Genomic DNA, 22,716 nt, shown 5'->3' on the forward strand with positions numbered 1-22,716 from the left:
TATATAATTTAATCATAAATCGTAAATTCATTCGATGAAATTGACAATAATTAAGAATTGTGTTGGCATCAATTTTAAGATAAACGTCACTTTACGTTAAGTACAATCTAGAATATCTTATAATCAAATGTTTCGGAGAAAGTTAAATCATTGTTATAAATTGGAAAAAATAATATATACGTGATTGTATATAGGCCAACCAGCGCGAGGAGGAATACAAGAACCAAATTAAGACCCTTACTACTCGTCTAAAGGAGGTACACATCCTTTGGGAGTGTTTTGCTTTTGCATTTTTCATAATGTGTGATCCATTCTCGCGTTATAGATCTTGCCACTAAAATATTAACTCGTGTGCCTCTATTGTTTTATATCTGTGACCCCGTTTTTTAATCAATAATAACGTTTTGCGTTGCAGTAAACTAATGATAGCTCGTTCTGTCTTTTGTTGTGCTTGATTAAAAATAGGCAACGCAAAGAGAGGAGACGTTCGAGGGCCAGGTGAAGATTCTGGATAGTCAATTGAAAGAGGTAAGTGTATATGAAAGCGAACAGGAGATTAAGATACTTGAAATATATATATATATGAGAAAATATATACAGACTATGATTATATGTATTGCCATTTCAATTCCGATAAAAAATGTCTGAAAGAGAAAATAAAAAAATATCTATTATAGAATAAATATCTGCAAAAAAGTAGCTCTTTAACTATATACTTGTGCTGTACGAAATACATATAAAATCTTTTACGAATAGCACATGAATCTTTTGAATTCTTTATAAATATTAACTAAATCCACTTCATAGATCACATCATGAGGTATGATCCATACGAGTGTATTGTATTAATAGTATTGTAAGTTTTTTTAATGACATATTGTCCGAAAAAGTGAAACTGTTCACATTAATAGCATATTAATCATGAAATATATAGTGCATCGCAACTAAACCTGGCAAAGCTTCGATTTTAGATCCATTTGCGATTGCAATCGTGTGTAATATAAAATTCGTTTTACTTGCATGGCGTGAAAAAATGGTGTTAATCCAAGTTGTTGATTGATAATCTCAATGATTTCAAGAAAGCGAAACACTTGTAAATTTAGCGGAAAAATTATATATTTTTGTTTATACTCTACTCTAAGAGACAGTTAAAACGAAAGATGTTCTTTTTTGAAATCGATGAGTCATTTTAATAAAATTGTAATTTTCTTATTGACATACAAATATGTTGCATTTGCGTAGGCTGAAGCACGTGCCGAGTTCGCGGAAAGATCCGTGCAGAAACTCCAGAAGGAGGTTGACAGGCTCGAAGGTATGTATACAGTAAAGAAACGTACGTTTATAATCGTTTCATCTTCATTTCATTCGTTTTTAAGAGAAAAAAAATATGTTTGGGCATCATCATTTTTTCAATATCAATTATTCTCATTATACTCTTTGATACATGATTTATCTTATTTTATTTATTTATTTGTAAATTCAACTAGATTTTTTGAATGCATTAATGTACTTTTTATCTTAAATATATAGATTTTATGATACAGGATGGTCCGTAATTCGTGGTGCAACCGGCAAGAGGCTGATTATTTATGAAAAAATAAGTCAAAATTGCAAAATAAAATTTTTAAATTTAATTTTTTTAATTAATAACAGATTTTTTTTTTTAGTATATTTTGATTTACATATCCTACGTTAAAGTGCGCACTATAAACAGAAGAGTAAATAATGATCTGTATCGAGATCCGCTCAACGGCATTCTTAGTCAAGTGCACGCGTACTCAACTAACATCTAAAACCGATTTTATCAAAAAAAGTCCCATATGAAAAAATTTTATTCTGCAATTTTGATTTATTTTTTCATGAAGGATCAGCCTCTTATCGGTTCTATCACGAATTATGGATTACCTTAAATAAGCCAGAATTTTATCATGTGGAAAGAGAAAGAGAAACAAATTCAACAAGAAGATTTTTATTATGGATGACATTCACAAGGATCGAAAATTATTTTCTATTCAAACAGCTAGATTTTTTACGAATTGATGTCATTCTTGAAAGAATTTGTAATTGAATTCTTGAGTTAAAGACATAATGAATTGAAAACTAATTGTTATATATACAGGGTATTTTATTTAATTCTTACACCTCAAATAACTCTGTTACTTTTACATACAAAAAAATGATAAAGGAAGAAGTTATATGAATCAAAGGGGAAACACTGGTGAAATTAAAAAGTCGTATTAAGGTTATTTTGAATGTTATTTATTAAGGTTATTTTGAATTAATTTTTTTAAATGGAATCATATGATTTTACATAGATATTTTAACTGATTTCAAAAGGAATTCAACTCATGTATAATAACATGACCTTCAGGTGACCTTGTGCTCCAAATTCATGCTCCAAAACCCTTGAAATAACATTCAAAATGACCTTAATACATTTTTTAATTTCACCATCGTATTTCCTCCTTTGATTCATACTTCTTCCTTTATTATTTTTTTGTATATGTAAAAGTAACGGAATTATTTGAGGTATAAGAGTTAAATAAGACATATATATGAATTAATATTTACGAATTTAATCTTTTTAAAAAGATAGATAAATGGTAGCGAAAGAAAATTTTTATATTTAGAAAACTCCTAAATATTGAAATAATTAAATATCAAATCAAATATATCGAATGTATGTTGATCAGTTTTTCTAATTATGATATGCACAAGAATATAGCGATTCGACAATCGTAAAGCAATTCCCGTTTTTTCGTTGTGTGTATATGTATGTGTGTGTGTGTGCTGTTTTATTTGCACAATTGACCCATCTAACCGCCGAAACGCAGTGTATTACGCTCGCGTGTGGCTTGCCGTGTGTTACTTCCCTTTAACCAGTGATCTTTACAGACGACCTCACGGCCGAGAGAGAGAAAAACAAAATGCTGCAGGAGGAGATGGAGGCCACTCTGCATGACATCCAGAACATGTAGATCATGTTTTTCGCGATGGACAAAACGCGATAACGTTTACAGATAGAAAGAGCGGAAACACTTACGAGAAAAAACAGAAAGAAAACGAGAGAGAAAAGAAAATACGAACGAATAGTATAACGGCGGTAACAAGAAGAAATGAATAAGAAACAAACACATGCGTTACGACGCGAGCGTTTCGTGTGGTGCACACCTTAATATTAATGGATAAAAATGCAGTCTTTAGGCTAGCCTTATACTCTTCATTACGTCTATCCGCATTACGTGTACGTATTATGTGTGTTCATATGCACACATGTGTGTATACGTGTGTCTGTGTACGTCACATATGCCTATCTGTTGGCGCGTGACGCAAAATGATAAAAAATGAGAGAAAAGAGGAGACAATGAAAGAATATGTGTGTGCGGTGCGTGTGCGCGCGCGTTTGTGTGTGTGTGTGTGGATGCGGAAAAGGAAGATATAAAATGAGAGGATTAGAATACGGCAGAAAGAGAGAAAGAGAGGATGTAAAAGATAGAGAGAGAATGAGAAAGAAAAAAAAGTAATACGCGACAAGGACGGTAGGATTTCGTAAATAATATGAAGTTACTTGTAATCGAAATCTGATTTTAGTTTTAGATTTTAGCTTGTAGTCTGCCTTCAAATTTTAATTCGATAAAAATTGAGGTATGGCTGCGACCGGTATGAGGTTCTCTTCGAGCTCGTCGCAATTCAAATTTCGTTAAGAAAATGATTACTAATCGTGGGAGGAATATATGAATAGAAAAATTAGACAAAAGTAGAATGGGAAAAAGAACAGAGAAACGCACGCGGATCGATTTATTTGTATCGAGAGAGGAAAAGTCCGAAGAGATTTCGACATCAATTTTCTCAAGTATATCAATTTTATGCGCCAAAAACAATGCATGCGTATATGTTTTTAAGTATAATCTATTATATATACAGGGTGTCCCAAAGCACCATTGACAACGCTCGTGAGTAGATAGAGCACACTAGAGTAAACTGAACCGAAAAGTCCTGTACTATTTTTTTTTCCATAACGTTTTATAAAGGAGTTATTATCGAGTAAAGTCGATCAGCGCCGACTTTTTTAACCGGACGCACATCAGTGAGTCGCCCGTTTGTTAGTGTGCATCGCCTTAGCGCTCACGCACGCTATTAGGCTAAACGTCGACGCTGATTGGCCAGACTTTACTCAATAATAACTCCTTTATTAAGCGTTATAGAAAAAAAACGTTACAAGACTTTTCTGTTCAGTTTGCTGTGCTCTACTTGCTCACGAGCGTTGTCAAGAATGCTTTGGGACACTCTGTATAATATATTGTACTTACTATATAATTATACAGTAAGCCGCGCTCAACTCATCTGAAAGATTCTCTATAAAAAGAATGATTATTAAGTAATAAAACTTTTAGAAGTGACTTTTACGAAAATTTTTTTATCCATCAATTGATTAGGCGAGCATTTTATCGAAGTTGCGCGTGCTTCTCTCGATACAAAAAAATTCGCAGACTCTTATATAATGGAGGGGAACAGTGCTCATTTTTTTTTTCCGTTGCCTTACATTCCTCATTTCACGCGGCTCAGCTTGCGCGAGAAGAAAAAAAACTCGTCGGTTTCTTTCATTTATCTGTTTTTCTTAAAGATATTATCGCGGTATCCTCTTATTGCCGCCGATGAGAACAAAGACGACAACGAGCAATAAATTGCATTTAAGATAATTCCACTGCCAGAGATCCAATAATTTTTTAAAAATATATCTTCGTAGTATGTCTTTGTCTTCTCATTATACATTGTGCAATACTCGATTAAACAGTTGAAACTGAACGCGCCAATACAATATTGCCATAATTCCGATTTTTCTTCTTATAGCATTAAATAATCGAGAATTACATGTCTTTTTGGCCTAGCAACTCATACGTGTGTATCACGTATGTAGAGTGGCTTAATTTTGAGCCTACGAATAATTGGCCAACGCATAATGCTTAAGATACAACAGGGAAGCAACTGACTTTTCTATCTCACGTTGCAGCTTCACGTGCCAGCTGAGCCACTCCGACATTTACCGATCGTGCCTGTATATATATTTACATAAATACTAATCACCTCGGCCAGAGAAACCTCTATGCAGGGAACGTGCTTTGTTTCGAATGTAATAGCAGACAAGAGATCGAATATCCAATGCTAGTTTCATTTCTCAGGCACATAATATTCGTCCTTAAAACTATTAATTGATGCTATTGATTGATACACAATTATTATTAACATCACTGCTATTTCACGCTCGCCACTGAACATCGCTAACTCCAGATAGATTTTTCTCTCTCCTTTTTTTTTTTTTAATTTTTTTTTATGGAAATCATATTTATGTCGCGTATACTGTTTCGATCTCGATGTCGTAACTCGTCATGGTTATTTTTATAGTACTTTTCCTGCAACATATTCTTGGATGGCCTTTTGATGTAGGAATGTGCATCGTCCTCTTTCCATTTCGATATATAAATGCATGTTCATTACTCTCTCTCTTTTTCTCTCTTTCTCTCTCTCTCGCATGATATTGAATTGAATAATCGTGAAAATACGAAGCTATCTAATAGAATAGATTTAGTACGCTCGGGATTGATTCCTGGTAATGAAACGATTGCTATGAAATGTTAGGAAAGAGATAAAGGAAACTTTTGCATGAGAGGCAAAATCTTAATCTTAATAATTAGCTCTTCACGATTTTGTTTCGCGATTTTGAGTCGCGTTGATCTATATTGTACAAATTGAGATATTTCTGTTCTAATACACAATCATAGTATTAATAATAATTATTGGGTGAACTTTAATTACTATCATATGTAATATTAACATCACGTTATCTATTAAATATTTTGTTCGAAAATCCGGATTATTTCAAATTATATATTTTGCAAAAGCGATAGTTATGTTTATGCGAAGATGACGATGAACAAATATACAATAACACGTATACGTTATCGAAAGGCCACCCGAAGACAGCGTTTTTCGAAATAACGTCACCTGCAAACGTTATGAAAAAGCAGGAAAGTAATCGCGAAAAGCACAACTACGAGACAACCATGTGGTTGTCCTATCATCGATTTGTGTTAGCCTCGTTTTTTCCTTTTTGAATAATGCTAAATTTATGGAAATGCAGATGTTTGAGTTTAAGAGAGTTTTAGTTTTTATTAATTTACTTAATATTAATGAGAAAAATATGTGAATGAAATGATAATAACACTAATATCATTGTAATATTAATGAATATTATATATATATATATATATACATACATATATATATATATATATATATATATATATATTACTATTATTATAAAACTGTTTATAATATATATTTTAATTTTGAAAAAAGAGTGTCGTTTTTGTTTTTCGTTGTGTCGTTACCTCTTTTTTTTACCTACGCTAACATTAACCCTACGCGCGTTAACATAACGACATAACTACATGTCCACGCGATAACATTGTGTGGCCGCCTTGTTAGACAGCCCTGTAACAAGTTGCATGATAAACGAAGAAAGAGCGTGGTACGTATACCTTATTTACGGTGAGTAAATCTGCTTAATATCGGATTTTGCTATTTAACGCATGTCAAATCTTGCATATTAATATTATTAAATATCACGATTGTCTATCTCTATCATAATTACAATTACTCTCGCAGATATGCCTTTCCAATTATCTGCAGCACAATCTTTCACTGATATTGAAATATTATTTTACGTTATCGATATCTGCCAATATAAATATACATCAGCATTATCATTTAATTATATTAACGATACTGCATCAAAAGAATGAATAAAAATTGAGTTTATTTTAACGAATATGTTTAATTTAAATATATAGAAACTATCAGTAAAGTTAAGAAAGTAGCATACAGGTATAAATAAAAATCACAGTTGGGAAATAACGTGTTATTTGTAACGCCGTTACCGTTACAGTTACTTTTTTTCGGTAATTGTAACGATAACATCGTTACAAATTTTATTTACTTTTATCGTTACTTTTTTTGAATTTATTTGATATAATTTTCATACAAAGGAACATATTGATAAGAGTGTTGGGACGCAGCATTACATGAAAACTACTGGAGCTTATTTTGGTATCTTGTTTCTTTGTAAGACAATGTTCAAAAATTTTTAGTGTTTAATTTGATCTTGTATAAAAAAAAAAAATTGTATGTAAAGTTAGTGTTATATATAAAAAAACTAATGGAAATTGTAATGACTCATTTTTTGAGTAACGGTAACGGTAACGTTACTTTTTAAAATTGATAACGAGTAACGGTGGCGAGTTACTTTTTAGAAAAAAGAAAGGTAAAGGTAACGAGTTACTTTTATAAAGTAACTTTCCCAACCTTGATAAAAATACAAATGATATCTAATCGGAGGACATTAGCGATAATTTAAATGAGATTAATGACCAATTTTTAGCCGCACGTGTCAAGATTCGCCTTTTCTTATTAAATCTGTTAGATGTTAGTTTAAGTATATTAGTTTAAGTTTAATTATTTTCACTTCTTAATCGATCCAATCACGTGCCTGCTTATTTATGCGATTTTAACAAATATTAAATGCTTTAATTTTCACATATCTCTTCAATACTGTTTCGAGCACTTCACATATCACGCATTAATAAACAAATTATAATTAAGTAGCAGCTATACCATTGCAAATGCTTACAGATGAGATGGTGACCGAAAAGGAAAAATTCAAGGAGGTCGGGGACGGCCTGGATAATGCGTTCTTCGAGCTTTACGGCGTCTAACGCAGCTAATTATCTTCCTAACACTTAAGAAAAATAATTTTTAAAAAATCAAACCTTTCTTACAAATCTAGCTTGCACTTAACACATATTCCGTAAGTTACCCATCTATGCTTTTTAACCCGCTTGCTGCTATTAACCACAGCTCTCTAATTAAATCACTTAAATGAATCTTTTATCATGTTCTAAAAGCGCGCGATAATATCATCTTAATATCGGTTTCATATCTTTTTCTATACTGGTTTTAAAATTAAATATCTGATATACTTAATAATTGGATCAAAACCGTATAATATTTTGTTTTATCTCAAAATAAATATTAAGATATAATTGATTAAGGTATGATGAGCGAGATATTTTTATGATACTATATTTTTTTGCAGACGAACTCGTCCACGAGAAAGAGAAATACAAATACATCTGCGACGACCTGGACCTCACTTTTACCGAATTGGTTGGTTAAATCGGTTTATCGAATATTCACATCCGCTGTCGAACTATTTGTACACCAACACTTCGATTCGATTGCGGTCAACACGCGCCATGATGCATATACTTTTGTTATCGAGTGACTAATAAAATCAATGTATTAATACAAATACGTTCCGCGTTCTCTAAATATGCTCGTTTTTTTTTTATTTATCAACGATTTCATTGCACTTTCGGCTTTCAGAGAATGTAGAGCAGTCATAGAGCCGATTATTTATTTATTTCGAAAACACTGTTTATAATATATGTATATATATATCAATCAAAATTGCAAATATAATTTCTAACATAGTTATATTGCATTACGCTGCTTTAACAATCAAGCACGCGGTAAATAGAGCGAAAAAAAAGAGTACAATCCGATCTCTGCATCATTAAAAAAAGATTATCGAGTTCTGAAAACATCTTGATGATTCGATCCTCCGTTATAAATAACGCGATTTGAAATTGTCAATGCTATATAAGACCATCCTTGTTTCGAATACTCCCCCAAAAAGAACAAATAAAAAAATATCAGAATTTAATGCACTTCTGTTTTTTTCACATTTAAAATATATCCTGTCCCTTAAGCTCAAATAAACTGCGATTTGTTCGTTCCTGAAGACACAAATTTCGATGAAATGTCTATTATATAGTGACTTAAAATCTTACATTTAATCCGATTTTCTTCTACGCGCAAAGTAAGTATCATGTAACAAAAACCAATGCTATTCTTTAAATATGTTCTGGATAAAAGAGCAAAACTTGATATTTTATTGTCCTTTTTTTTTACTTTCACTTAAGCCATTTTGTGAATGTAATGTTCGTTTAATTCCAAGCATTAATACAAGCTTGGAACAAACCATAAGACTATATGTTGTGTAGTCTCTTTCTCTTTCCAATTAAAAATATTAAAATGTATACCTGACTAACCATCATGCCGTCCACTAATACCACGTTCCCTCCCTTCTCATTGCAGACGTGCTGGTAAACGAGCGCTGTAAATACAAAGCGATCGCCGACGAAATGGATCAGACGTTTGCTGACCTCGCTGGATATTAGCAGGCAGGCTAAGCGTACAAGAGAGGTATTACACTTATGCGGGGAAAAAAGATAAAAGAAAAAAAAAGATAGTCCACGCTACGATAAAATGATACTGCCAGCACGCGGATCCTTCGCCACACATTGTCATTCAATACATTCTACACGTACCCCTTCGAGAGAGACGAGGGGGATCATCGGCTAACATTCAGTCGCGCAGCGTGACACTCGATAGACGATCCGTAGAACTTAACGGTCTCAAATCGAGTTATTCATCGAAAACATCATTACATGTTTCACATTCCTCAATTTACTAGAATTTATTTCGAAGAAGCTCATTCCAAAATTTTGTAAAAATTTAAATTTTTTATGGTGATTACCTCTTACGGAAGAAAGAAAATCTCGTTTGAACGATATGAATGTATAAGATATTGATTGCGTCCGAAGAAAAGTTCGAAAAATATTTTCTTCCAAATCCTGGCACGAAATTCCCATTCCATGATCTATAACTATTTATTAAACATTTGGTTCTACCCATTTATTTGTGCCTATACCTGCCTATACAGCAATCTTATCTTATTCTTTATGTCTAATTAATATCCATTATTTTCAAGATTAAATATATTATATATGACATATAATCTCCATTATTTCTAAGATTTATATGCGCAATTTATATTATTCCCCTAAACTTGCCTATTTTCTCATCTGTAACGGTATTAGCTGTTAAGAAACTTTTAACAAGATAAATTACTTTCGTTTTGCTCAATTGCATGATTTCTATTGAGAACTCATATCGAAAGTTGCGCTGTTTCATCAATTAAAGTATATAAACACATGCGAGATGAAAACGAAATGTTTACGCAAAGGATTTTGTCCACACTCGATCTTAATCTATGTCGAAAATCCATATGGCCTTAAATATCACATGTTAGGTCATTGTTGTCGCGACAAATATGTTGAAGGCACTTTTATAAGCAGGAAACGGCAAGCTGTATAAAATCTTTCGATAATTATACCGATTTGTACCTCTATCGTCTAAATATGAATTTAAAGAAAGGAATTATTATATTGCTAATAAATATCATTAGACTGCAATATATAAAAATACATAATGAAAAGTGTACGAAAATTTCCTGCTTATAAAATTTCTATTTTATTTCAGAGGCAGCGCTAACATTCTCATCGATTAATCATGAATTTTCTTTATATTTGCGCATTCCACCGTACGATTAGACAGTGCGGTCTAATTAGTGAATATAATGCTTAAGTTTTTTTTCCATTACATATTAAGCAATACCATGTATCATATTCATACTTTCAAGTCACGCTTCTATGTTGTGCAATATTGTGTTTTAAAGCATAAATTACCACAATTGATCCGCTAAAATAAAATATCTCGTTCCAAGTGAACGAAATATAGTGTTCATTATAGCATATAAATAAAGTTGCTTCTATGATATATAGAAAAGGTTTGCAAAGCGATCTGGGCTGGATTATGATAAAAAATGTACGAAAAATGTGCATAAGATAGAGTAATATTACATATATACAATAGCGAGAAATGTACGCTTGAAAGGAGCGAATTAAGAAGTCGATAAGTTCGATATTATCACGGCTCTCAGTAACATGCATTAATGCTAAAAATTTTATATCTTACTCTTTTTCATGTTAATTCTCAAAACTTTGAGGATCATGCATAATCACGCAAATTATCGAGATTGACAAGTGAAATTTTGCGATGGACCAAGCTCAGAGACTTTCAAACATACACTTGATGCAGCGATCTTGACTATCTTATGTGATATCTATTATTATTTGATTGTATTTATATTACTTTCAATAAACATGCATATTTTATATCTCTGCATACTAAATGTCTTACTCGTTTTTACAATCTTGTCATTCATTAGTAACGTCATTTAACTGCGATAATTGTTTTGCAACTAATTCATTTCACAGCTGCTATGTGGCTAATCAGCGGAACTTGCAATGTTCATTTCAACAGTATTAAACATAATAAACTCTACCACTTTATCATGATAATATAATTTTATCGTAATATCGTGTGGTTATACCAAAAAATAGATGCTCTTTTAACTCTTAAAAATATGGATATAGCATAGTAAAATAAATATAAAAACATATTACAGTCTCTGAAGAAACTCTAATTATGTTTATCTTAACGAATGAAAATAAATTATACCATGATAAAATAGAAACGATAACGTTTTATGATTTGTAAATATGAAAAAGAGTTTTTTCGAAAGAAGGGGGATGGATGTGTGTGAAGCTAGCATATCATTTCGTGGAAGATCATAAATAATTAAGAGTTCTGGCTTTATTTTTAATAGTTTTAAAGTTCTTGATAGTTTAAACAAATAGTTCTGGCGATTAAACCAAAGAAAACGCCTCAGGACAAACTGATATGTCAATTTCATGCAGCATATCACTTTGTCTTACGACATTTTCTTTATCAATAATTTTTCAAATTTAAAAGATTTATAGTTCTACATGAGTTCTAAGAAGAGTTCTGCCTTCTAAAAATCATTAAAATAAAATAAAACAATTTTTTACACGAAAACTCGTATATTCGAGACTAGAGGTGATATACTGGCCGTATTTCGAGAGTTCTGCTTATTATGAAATAGTTCGTGTAGTTTTGGGCATGTGCATTGCTTTTCTGAAGAGCTCTGATGAAGGAAATAATTAAAAAATTTTTTAAACAATTATTTTACACAAAAATATTTTATAATGAATAGAACTCTCCAATATCAATCAGCATCTCACATCGATACTTATACATTCAGCGTCTAGGGCGATATATAATTTGTTTAATAAATATTCTAATGGTTTTTACGCATAGAACTCTTTCCAGAAATTAAAAGTAATTGCAAACTGACACAAAATTGACAGAACTCTTGAAATACGGCCAATATCACCTTTACTCGAAAATATGCATTTTGGGAAGAAAATAATTGTTTAAAAAAATTTTTTATTGTTTTTATCATGAGAACTCTTTAGAAAATGCATTAATACGTTCAGGACTATATTAGAAGTGTTTTAGAATAAGCAGAATTCTTGAAAATCGATCGGTGTCTCACCTTCATACTCGAAAATATGAGTTTTTTGGGTAAAATAATTGTTTAAAAAATTTTCTGATTATTTCCTTTATCAGAACTCTTTGGAAAAGCAATATACGTGCCCAAAACTACATGAGAACTATTTTATAATAATCAGAACTCTCGAAATACGACCAGCATATCACCTCTATACCCGAGAACACGAGTTTTTCGGGTAAAATAATGGTTTAAAAAATTTTCTAATTGTTTCCTTCATCAGAACTCTTTGGAAAAGCAATATACGTGCCCAAAACTACACGAGAACTATTTTATAACAACCATATTGTCGAAATACGGCCACCATGTCTAGTCTCGAAAATACGAGTTTTCGGATAAAAAATTGTTTTATTTTATTTTAATGAATATTTTTTACTTTTAGAAGGCAGAACTCTTCTTAGAACTCATGTAGAACTAAATCTCATGTAGAAATAAATCTTTTATATTTGAACAATTATTGATAAGGAAAATGTCGTAGGACAAAGTGATATGCTGCGTGAAGTTGGCATATCAATTTGTCCTGATGCATTTTCTTTGGTTTAATCGCCAAAACTATTTATTTAAACTATCAAGAACTCTAGAACTATTGAAAATAAAGCCAGAACTCTTAATTATTTATGATCTTCCACGAAATTATATGCTAGCTTCACAGACATGGGGGATGGCTGTTGTGAATCTGCAATTAATAAATCGTAGATTTATATAACATATACATATTCATTATTTATGATTTGATACGATAATATAATATTATTTGTCTAAACACAACGCTAATATATATTTCTGTATCTTGCAATTAAAATTTGAAATTCTCTTATCAGCCTAATAATTACAAAAGTGCTGAGTAACATATTTCCAAAAATATCATTCTCTTTACTTATAAACGAGGTCGAACGACATCATTCGTGGCGCGCAAACAACGAATTATTTTATTCCTTTACATGTTTCGTTAATCTGCATAGTTCCATCGGACGTCGTTTCACAGTATAATCCATCTATTCAGGTAAATGCGATGTAAATACATTTCTGAGGAATTAGTTTGACATTAATTTGGAAATACAATGACAAATCCGACAAGGCACTAAGAAGTAACCTGTGATGGCAACATAATGTTTTATCAGCGATCGCAATTTAGCCGCGATTATTTTTACGTCTTACAAAAACGCAATCAGCCAAACTAAAAATGTCATACTGGCCAATTGTGTTCTTATTGTGCTCTTGAAACGCGAATTTTTTTTAAGAAACTATTGGATATAAACTAAATATAGATCGTGTACTTTCAATTAAAAATTCTCGAGTTATTCGGTAACCTCAGAATCGCCAAACGATACAATAACTTATATCAATATATATAAATGTAAATGCAATTTTCGAAATGCAAAGCGTACAAATGTGGATCGTATGAAATAAAACTTAAAAGCTATGCGGTAAATATTGATTAATTGTCATTAATTAATTGGAAATCAATAACGGTATTTAATGATTATATTCTCATGCTTCTCGTAGTTAGAAAGGAAGGCAAGTGTCAGCATTTCTTTTTCGTATCAACAATAGTTCTTCATTATTTTAATTTGGTTGACTTTTAGAATTTTTTGTATCCTGATTATTTTACATATACTAATCAGACTACATTATCGCAGCAAATTGTTGCGTAGTAAAAACCTTCGTATTACAAATAACAGTATACTCTTTCATGCAGCTATATGTATAAAAGATATCCATACTGCTAATTAACAGCCTATATGTATATAAGGCACATTGTATAAGTTTTTTACAAATATAAATGCGATGTAAATTTCGGAATCCTATTTCTCATTATTAGAAAAAAATTACGTATTATCACGAATAAAGTACTATTTTATGAACATCTTTGAAAGAAATAATAAAAATCGAGCACATGATATAAATGATTAGAAATATAAAAATTTGATTAATTAATATTAGAGTTGCAGCTTATATCGAATATAACAAGTAACGTAATCTTCTCGTCAATAAAAAGAATGATCAACAGAAAAACTCTTAAAAAGTCTTTTCATTGAATCAAATTAACAAATATTTTTTGATATTTTAATAATAAAATTTAAATTTGCCAATTGCTTTTTCAAGAAAAGGAATATCGAAGTGAAGAATTAACATTAATTTAATAACTGTGAACTGTAATAACAAAAAAGTAAAAAGCTTTGAAATAGAAAGTGATTCGCACAAAGACATCTTTTATACTTATTGTTAGCTCTAATTGCTAATTAGCACTATACATATATCATTCCACGAACTGTCGAGATTCTAATTTTAATTGACATAATTTATCGCAGTTATATAGAGTTTGGTCCCATTATGGAATTCTACAACATGTATAAACTATACATGTATACTGTCATTTGGAAGTCTGTTGCTGAAGAGTACTAGCGTCAAATTGGAATACTCGTGAAAAACGCATTTTAGAGCATTTATAAAACTGACTTCAAAATTTATAATTCACAAATCTATTTGTCTCTCTTCTATCGATGTATTTTAAAGAAACTTTATCTAAATAGACATCGATATGATGTCAAGATAAAAATGATCGAAAATTTATATATTAGAATAAAAAAACTAAAGTTTCTCCATGAAACATTTCAGTATCTCGTTTCCTAGCATGACGTTTCGATGAAATGAATAATCTTACGAATAACAAGAACTGGATAGAAGCATTGCTTCGAGTATTGTATTGTGCATTTTTTTTTACTGTCTCTCTTCCTTCATCAAAACGCACCGATTAAGCGCGCTACGATCTAAATAACGATAATAATTAGTTAGCGAATAGAAGCTCGATATGAAAAACAAATATTTAAATCTGCGCCGGTTCGACATAATTAGCAGGTAGCATGCCGTGTCGCCCCGTACGCTGCACCAATCCGGTCATCCAACCCTCGTCGACGGCTGTGCAATTGACAATCAAATCGCCGTCGCAGAAACTCACTTCATCAAGGTCTTGAGCCTCGTAATCATACATCGCTCTGTATACTCTCTGCAGTAGGAGAAAAAAATATATGTAAAATTATATACGGCATATCACATAAATTTGGAACCTAATTTCTTTTATGTTAATTTATATTTTATTTTTCTTATAATTATTTAAAGAATTTATTTAAAAAATTTGTGCAACAGTTTTTTTTTTTTTTATTAAATACAAAATCATATATATATATATGATAATTTTCATATCTGAGCACAGTCATAATTTTTATATCTTATGGTATATTCAAATAAATCATAATAAACAATATATACGATATAAATAATTAAAAAAAAAAAAAAAACCATTTACCCCAACGTTAGAGGACGGTGGCGGTAGTTGATGCTGAAGTTGATGCTGATTATTGTTTATTGTTGTGGCTGGCGTTAACGATCCGTAATATTCGTTTACTGGATCGATGTCAGCAACCGAGCCGATTTTTCGTGTCGGCGGATTCGTCACTGCAATGTGTCGTATTTTCACATGTACAAAACATGTAATTTGCAAATAATTATCTAGAATTTTATATAAATGCTTAATTCGTTCTGTTATAAACATTCCTTTATTATCAGTTAATAACAATTGTTATTTATTAGCGCAATAGTCAATCTGCGAAAATTATTTCAAACTTTCAGCAATAAGTAAACACGGAACCCACAAAAAGATGATTACAATGATAGACGATTTTCTATTTCCCCAACAAGGTGAACGCAACGATGTCGCAACAATTAATTCCAGTGCAAATTTCTTCGACGATTTGTGATGAATCGCGTGAAATAATGTTATGCAGATATAATGATGCAAATACAAACTGTGAGTGTTTAAATGTGAAGAGCGATGATAAAATTTTTAAACAACAACACAATCCAACATCGTAATAACTCTGGCGCCTCACAGTGGGGAGCGTGGGGGCTAAGCCTTGTCTATTGTATAAGAATATAATCTAACAAAAACTCGATCTATTAAAAACACAGCAATGCGTGTCTATTGCTGTTGGTTTCATCCCACGTGATGGTAAGACAGTCGTAGAATACAAAAGATTGGATAAAGTCATCACAATAGAATATATATTATTATAGTAATTCTCTTTCTTCGCGTTCATCTTCTCCCCCTATCTCGATCATTAATATATATATATATATATATATATATATATATATATATATATATATATATAATTATTTGCAAATAAATATCCAAAATGATATTTTATTAAATTGTTTCAAAATATTTGTTCAATAAACGTTAGCATATGATTTAGATACTCTTGAATATAATTCGTATGACAATAATTAATAATTATTCATTATTCTACCGTTAATAAAATTAATGATTATTATAATTAATAATAATAACAAAATTAATAATTATATAATTAATTAAAAAATATGTTACGCAATATATTATATATTGGACGATTGCATAAGTTCGTGCCCGATTGAAATATAAACTTCAATAGATTATATTTTAGAGATAACACTTTTAGCAATCAATTATATAGTCTCCATTCTTTTCTACAATGGTTTTCCAACGATCTATAAGCTTGTCGATTCCATTTTTGAAGAAAGAACTTGGTTTTTCTTGAAAAAAGTTTGTAAGGTGGTTTTCGACAGCTTTCTCGGAATTGAGATTCTTGCCATTTAAACTATTCTGCAAAGACCGGAACAAATAAAAATCTGAAGGCGCAATATCTGGAGAATATGGCGGGTGCTGCAGAATTTCCCATTGCAACTCCTGCAGTTTTTCGCAGCTTATTCCTTTCAGTCAGGAGATGCGCCACCCACGTATCAAGCTTGGAAATGTATCCAAGCTTTTTTAAATGACGAAAAGCGGTTGAATTATCGATGTTCAGCCTCTCAGCAATATCCTCAGTTGTAATCCTTGGGTTTCTTTCCACTAATAAGGCATGCACAATGTCATCATCAATGCCAGAAGGCCGTCCAGAGCGGGGTTGATCCTCCATGTTGAAATCACCATTTCGAAATCTGCCAAACCACTTTTTGACTGTTCGGAGAGCAGGAGCGCGGTCCAAATAAACGCTTTGAATATTTTTTTGTGCAATCCCAACACTCACGCCTTTCCGAAATTCATATAGCATTACATGCCGCAAATGCACCTTTCGTTCTCCATTTTTAATGATTTCTCTTATGCACAAATGAACTTATCTGAACAATGTCTGACGCTAAATTGACGTAAGACAACGTCATCTATTCGGTGTAAGTAACAATTACCACACGAAAACAATAGAACTCCGCCATGCAGTAACTTAATGCCATCTATGAAAATCGGGCACGAACTTATGCAATCATCCAATATTATATATTATACATTTATTATAAATTGATTTTTATAAATAATACAAGATATTATCCTATGTTGCAATAAGATATGTATAATAGTCATGCAACGTCCACATAGCGAATAGTTGCAGCGATTGCAATCGCGAAGATCAACGCACCTGGTCCCTTATCACTCGTGTAAATGACAGTAGTGGCAGCTTGCCTTGCGGAATAAGGACTTGGCCTCGCTTCGCTAAGGGGATCGTAATCAGCGATCCTACCTGGTGTCCTCTGTACCGGCGAATTCGCCGTTCTTGGAGGCGGCGGATTGGCGTTTAAACTCGATGCAGGGACGATCGTACCGTCTGTGTACTCTACATATTCTATATCAACAATGCACAAGAAAAGCAATAGGTTCAACGAGAAGCGACACAATTCGTCTATCATGAACGGTACGATGAGTGCGTAATGGATAATGAAAAGAAAATAATTCAATACATGTTAAGCAGCCTTCATCCGTCTGCATTTTACGCTCTTGTTTTTAGTAGATTGCAATAATGCCTTAATGCATACATGATTGTCGTAATTACTTTTAAATATATAATATATGAAATGATGCATAAATGAGATATATATGATGAGGTATATTAGTATGTAAGTTAGAGATTATTATTACAAAAATAAATTTGCAATTTAATAATTACACAGATATTACTATGTAAATTATCATTAATTAAACTGTGTTTAAAATTGAAAAGATAATTGTTTTATATTCCGCAATTAAATCTGTGAAAGAAATATGTATGATTATTGGTAGAAAATGATTACTGATGAAAAGTTAGATAATTAATGTATAAGTTGTGAAACATTGATGTACATAAAAATAGGGAAAAGAGTATTTCTAATTTAATCAAATTACAGATCACATTTTGATCAATAATATTTTTCGAACATTAATTTGCTGAAAGCAAGTTTACGATTATTTTGTGACAATAACAAGTTTTACATAAATTATTATCATTAGTCCATACCTATTGATTTGAGTTTTTATTACAAAACAATACGATAATAAAATAATATGAAAAACATATAATATGGTATATGGCAATTATATTTTCTATTAACAGATAAATTAAAGAAATACGATATAATGTAGCAACAACAGAAAGAAGATGTACGGTTGTATCATAAAGAAATTCATCACTTACCTATTTGTTCACCATTTTCTCCCGTCATTGTCCTCTTTTGCTCCATGATCGCCTTCTTCTCGAGCTCGCCGTGATAAGCGACATTCGAGATTATCTTACTGTTCTGCTTGATTCTAAGAGTCTCTGGATCGTCCGCTACTTGCGTAAATTTTCCCTTCGCCTTCTCAAATTCGGCATGGTATTTCACATTACTCTGTATCTTCGTGTTCTCTGCGATGCGCTTCAGTTCCGGTGTCTCCGCCATCGTGGTGGCTTTGGCTTTTGGTATGTGTCTATAATAAAACAGTAAAAAAATCGTTAGAGAATACATTATTATTACAAAAATTCTTTATCTAGATCTAAAGTACTGAGCGAAGCTCAAAAAAAAAAAAAAAAAAAAAAAAAAAAAAAAAAATCCAAGTTGCTTCAAGTTTAAAATTTCATTCCTCATTTTTAATACACCCGTTTTTTTTTTTCCCTTTAGCGAGAATATCTCGCATATACGAGCCTCTTATATTATTTTATATAGATTTCTCCAGGCGATCTCCTCTACAAAGGAAACATAGAGGTTCGCTGAATAATGCAAGTTCCAAGTGAACGACAAGCGGTCAACGACGTCATTCTTATCATGAACATCCTCTTTCTCTGTACAGTATGTCGATTATAATAGGCACCAAGAGGAAAACTGCATACGGCGAATTTATGTTCCTCGAAGAATACGTGACTGAACTCGAAGAATTCGTTTTTTCTATCTCCTACATCGTATGCAGCATCTACAGGAAGCTTCAATATGTATTCGCGCGCATGATAATGATATTTCCACAAGAGCAACGTTATGATTACGTAGAAATTTACGTCTCCCGGGAATTAGATGCGTGGATTTTATGCAAACAATCTACATGGCATTGTTAAAAATTTCTCTCTAATTGTAGGCCAATTTCGAGCGTTACGTTTTTAAGAAAAATTTTCAGGTTTTAAGATACATAATTTTTGATACAGAATATTAATTCTCGATTGATAATGTAAAAAATTTTTTTCTTGTTTTTGTATTGCGTTTCCAATTCATAAAAACTTTTTGAAATAGTATATTGTTATTAAAATTAATATCAATTAATATTATATTATTAATATTATTTAATTTTAATATAATATATTATTAATATTAATAATAATTAATATTAATATTATTTAGAGTAATTTAAATCTTTAACAATATGTATTTAAAAAAAAATATAGATGTACCATATATTGTAGAATCATAATGGTCATTATGACAACAATTCTATTGTAAGTTATTACTCGATAAAACTAATCATCAATTGCTTTTTATTCTAGAGGATTTTAACTATGCAACGTGTATCTTGAGCATGTTGCAATTATGAAAACTTATTAATTAGAAAGATAAAAGATGATACGCATTAAAACCATAACGCGAATATTTACTCTGATGAATTAAACATGCATAAATGGCTATTTTAAACAGCGCGAGTAAATAATTTGCCTTTCACGCGTAAAACGCTGTATATGAATGCGAATTAGAATACGGAAATTAAATAATCGGCTGAATGAAATTCGATAGAAATTTTCTGGCCGGCAACTCGAACGATTTAATTGCGGCGCAGGTAACTATCTAGTGCCTATCAAACGAGATAGAAATTGACGCATGAACTGTCGCATAATCATATACATGGACTTGTAGTAAATGAGAGAACGCGTGAGAATGCATTTGAGTGACACACATAAATGTATATCGACGAAGTTGTACGTTAATACTGACGTAACAACTAAGGAAATATTGTATTTTGCAGTGCTAATAAAAATTATACGAACCTGCATATTACTCGTTATTACTTCTTACTATACTTTATGTATATTATAAATATATTATCAAAATTCTAATGTAAAAAATTTAAAAAATGTTACTATCTCGTCGAAAACAAATTAAATCAGATCAAAAGCAATTAAAGCGAAATTGTCCCTCAAAGGGGGGGGGAAAAAAAATATTCCCAAAATTATTATAATGACCGAAATTTTTCGACATTGATCAGTCAATATTTTATACGATCGTCAGAAATATTCACACAATTGTCGAAGATAGATCGTGTAAATTGGCTTTAATACTTTGTGCGTATTAACTAATTCTGTCCCACGGATACGCGCCAGATGTAATCGAGATTTGTGTCACGACTGCGTTTCCCATATATGATGCCTACGCGTTGTCTCACCCGGTAATTGTGCTACGCGATTACGTAATCCGGTACAATGTGTACGAATAATAGGCATACAACTTCGGTCTCTCTTTGTCCGGAAAATTCGAGGGATAGTCATTGTTACATGCCCGACGAAAAAGAATTATCTTGTCGACCGATGCGTATTTGAATTCCTCGAATTTAGCGTAGAAAAAGAGGGAAACGCTAAAAATAACGTTGGGAACAGCTACAAACGAGGAAAATTGAAAAACAATGGGTCCTGTGTGTTTTCTCATGCGATTGTGTACATACATATTTCTAATTGTTATATGATAGATGTAAATAATAATATAATAGGTATATATGTATGAATAATAGGTATGTACGTAAGAAACAATAATCACGCGAATTTTTTCAGATGATACAATTGCAAATACAAATGCAATGAAGGGATTATAACTGAAGATTGGCCAGCGAAATAAAACGTATGAAGAAATAAATCGCGTTTTAAAATGTTAAATATTTTTTATTTCAAAAAATGTTGCGTTTAATAAAAAACAAAATTCTTGCAAGGATTATACGATGCATATCGTATAATATAATGTCATATATTATCGTTTAGTGAGCAATATTGATACATTAAGAGAATATAATTGAAGTTAAAATTAGTAATTTAATTTGTATGTTTAAATAATCTTCTTGGTGAATAAAGTTGGTTTTAATAGAAAATTCTACGCAGTAAATATAATAAATATGCGGAATATTATTACAAACAATTCTGAATTTAGATACATTAGCGATATTTTTTCTCAAAATGATGTATTTTTTTATAGTTTTGATTACGAACAAAATTATTGTTGTCACGAGTAATTACAAATAAAATATTATATTTTTTTGTATTAAAAATATAGTTTATTTAGAGTATCAAATTCATATAGATAATTTGCAAATCTTTTTCCCATGAAATCTTTTTCTATTATGAGCTATATACAGGGTGAGGCATCTAAAACAGGCCACTCGAATAACTCCCACAATTTTGGAGATAGGAGAGAATGTTTGAAACAAAAGTTGTATGGTATCGAGGGGGAAATCTTGTGGAAGTGAACATTTGTTTTTAGGTGGAGGCGCTTAGGAGATTTGAAGGTCATCTTCATTTTTTTAAATGGAACTGCCCTAATTTTTTTTATACAAATCGATTCCTCGCAATATTTGGCACAAAAAATTATAAGGGTAAGATGGCCGAAAAGTGAATAGTTTACGAAATATTTTATAAACTATAAAATATTTTGTAAAATATTCATATTTACATTCGTGTCCTCTCTGCTGTTATCGCTTATAATACGGATCGTAGAACGTAAATAAACATTCAATCACCTTGTAAACTTTAATCTTTATATATTAATACTATATATTGAGTTTAAGTACTTAGTATGGAGTATAAAATACAAAATATTTCGTAAACTATTCACTTTGTGGCCATCCTACTCTTATAATTTTTTGTGCCAAATATTGCGAGGAATCGATTTGTATAAAAAAAATTAGGGTGGTTCTATTTAAAAAAATGAAGATGACCTTCAAATCTCCTAAGCGCCTCCACCTAAAACAAAATGTTCACTTTCACAAGATTTCTCCCTCGATACCATACAACTTTTATTTCAAACATTTTCTC

General features: G+C 31.3%; 2 protein-coding genes across 24 annotated transcripts in view; one reads left to right on the plus strand and one right to left on the minus strand.

Annotated features, from left to right (window-relative positions):
* Tm1 (tropomyosin 1) overlaps window positions 1-11,147 on the plus strand; it is a 51,383-nt gene extending 40,236 nt beyond the window's left edge. For 4 of the 22 annotated variants that reach the window (XR_011447981.1, XR_011447980.1, XR_011447979.1 and 1 more), the window contains 4 exons: window positions 195-257; window positions 1,243-1,312; window positions 7,690-7,864; window positions 8,153-8,244. Coding sequence is in view for 18 of the 22 variants with exons in the window: in XM_070309132.1 (XP_070165233.1) it covers window positions 466-528; window positions 1,243-1,312; window positions 2,896-2,978 (216 nt within the window). In the remaining 4 variants the exon portion in view is untranslated. Of the gene's footprint in view, window positions 1-194; window positions 258-465; window positions 529-1,242; window positions 1,313-2,895; window positions 6,249-7,689; window positions 7,865-8,152; window positions 8,787-9,216 lie in introns of those variants that run through there. The other 18 variants (XM_070309132.1, XM_070309131.1, XM_070309130.1 and 15 more) reach the window with 14 other exon arrangements.
* Window positions 11,148-13,004: 1,857 nt separating this feature from the next.
* Window positions 13,005-22,716, minus strand: part of LOC138940167 (LIM and SH3 domain protein F42H10.3-like) — a 48,008-nt gene continuing 38,296 nt past the window's right edge. Inside the window, exons 3-6 of one of the 2 annotated variants that reach the window (XM_070308753.1) lie at window positions 18,880-19,151; window positions 17,851-18,054; window positions 15,705-15,853; window positions 13,006-15,404 (exon numbers count right to left, since the gene is read on the minus strand). In XM_070308753.1, the coding sequence (XP_070164854.1) occupies window positions 15,225-15,404; window positions 15,705-15,853; window positions 17,851-18,054; window positions 18,880-19,151 (805 nt within the window). In that variant the 3' untranslated portion in view covers window positions 13,006-15,224. Of the gene's footprint in view, window positions 15,405-15,704; window positions 15,854-17,850; window positions 18,055-18,879; window positions 19,152-22,716 lie in introns of both variants that reach the window. The other variant, XM_070308754.1, reaches the window with a different exon arrangement.

Source organism: Polyergus mexicanus, unplaced genomic scaffold (assembly GCF_030449975.1).
Source record: "Polyergus mexicanus isolate NDT 795.1 unplaced genomic scaffold, iyPolMexi1.0 SCAF_16, whole genome shotgun sequence".
Classification (NCBI taxonomy): domain Eukaryota; kingdom Metazoa; phylum Arthropoda; class Insecta; order Hymenoptera; family Formicidae; genus Polyergus; species Polyergus mexicanus.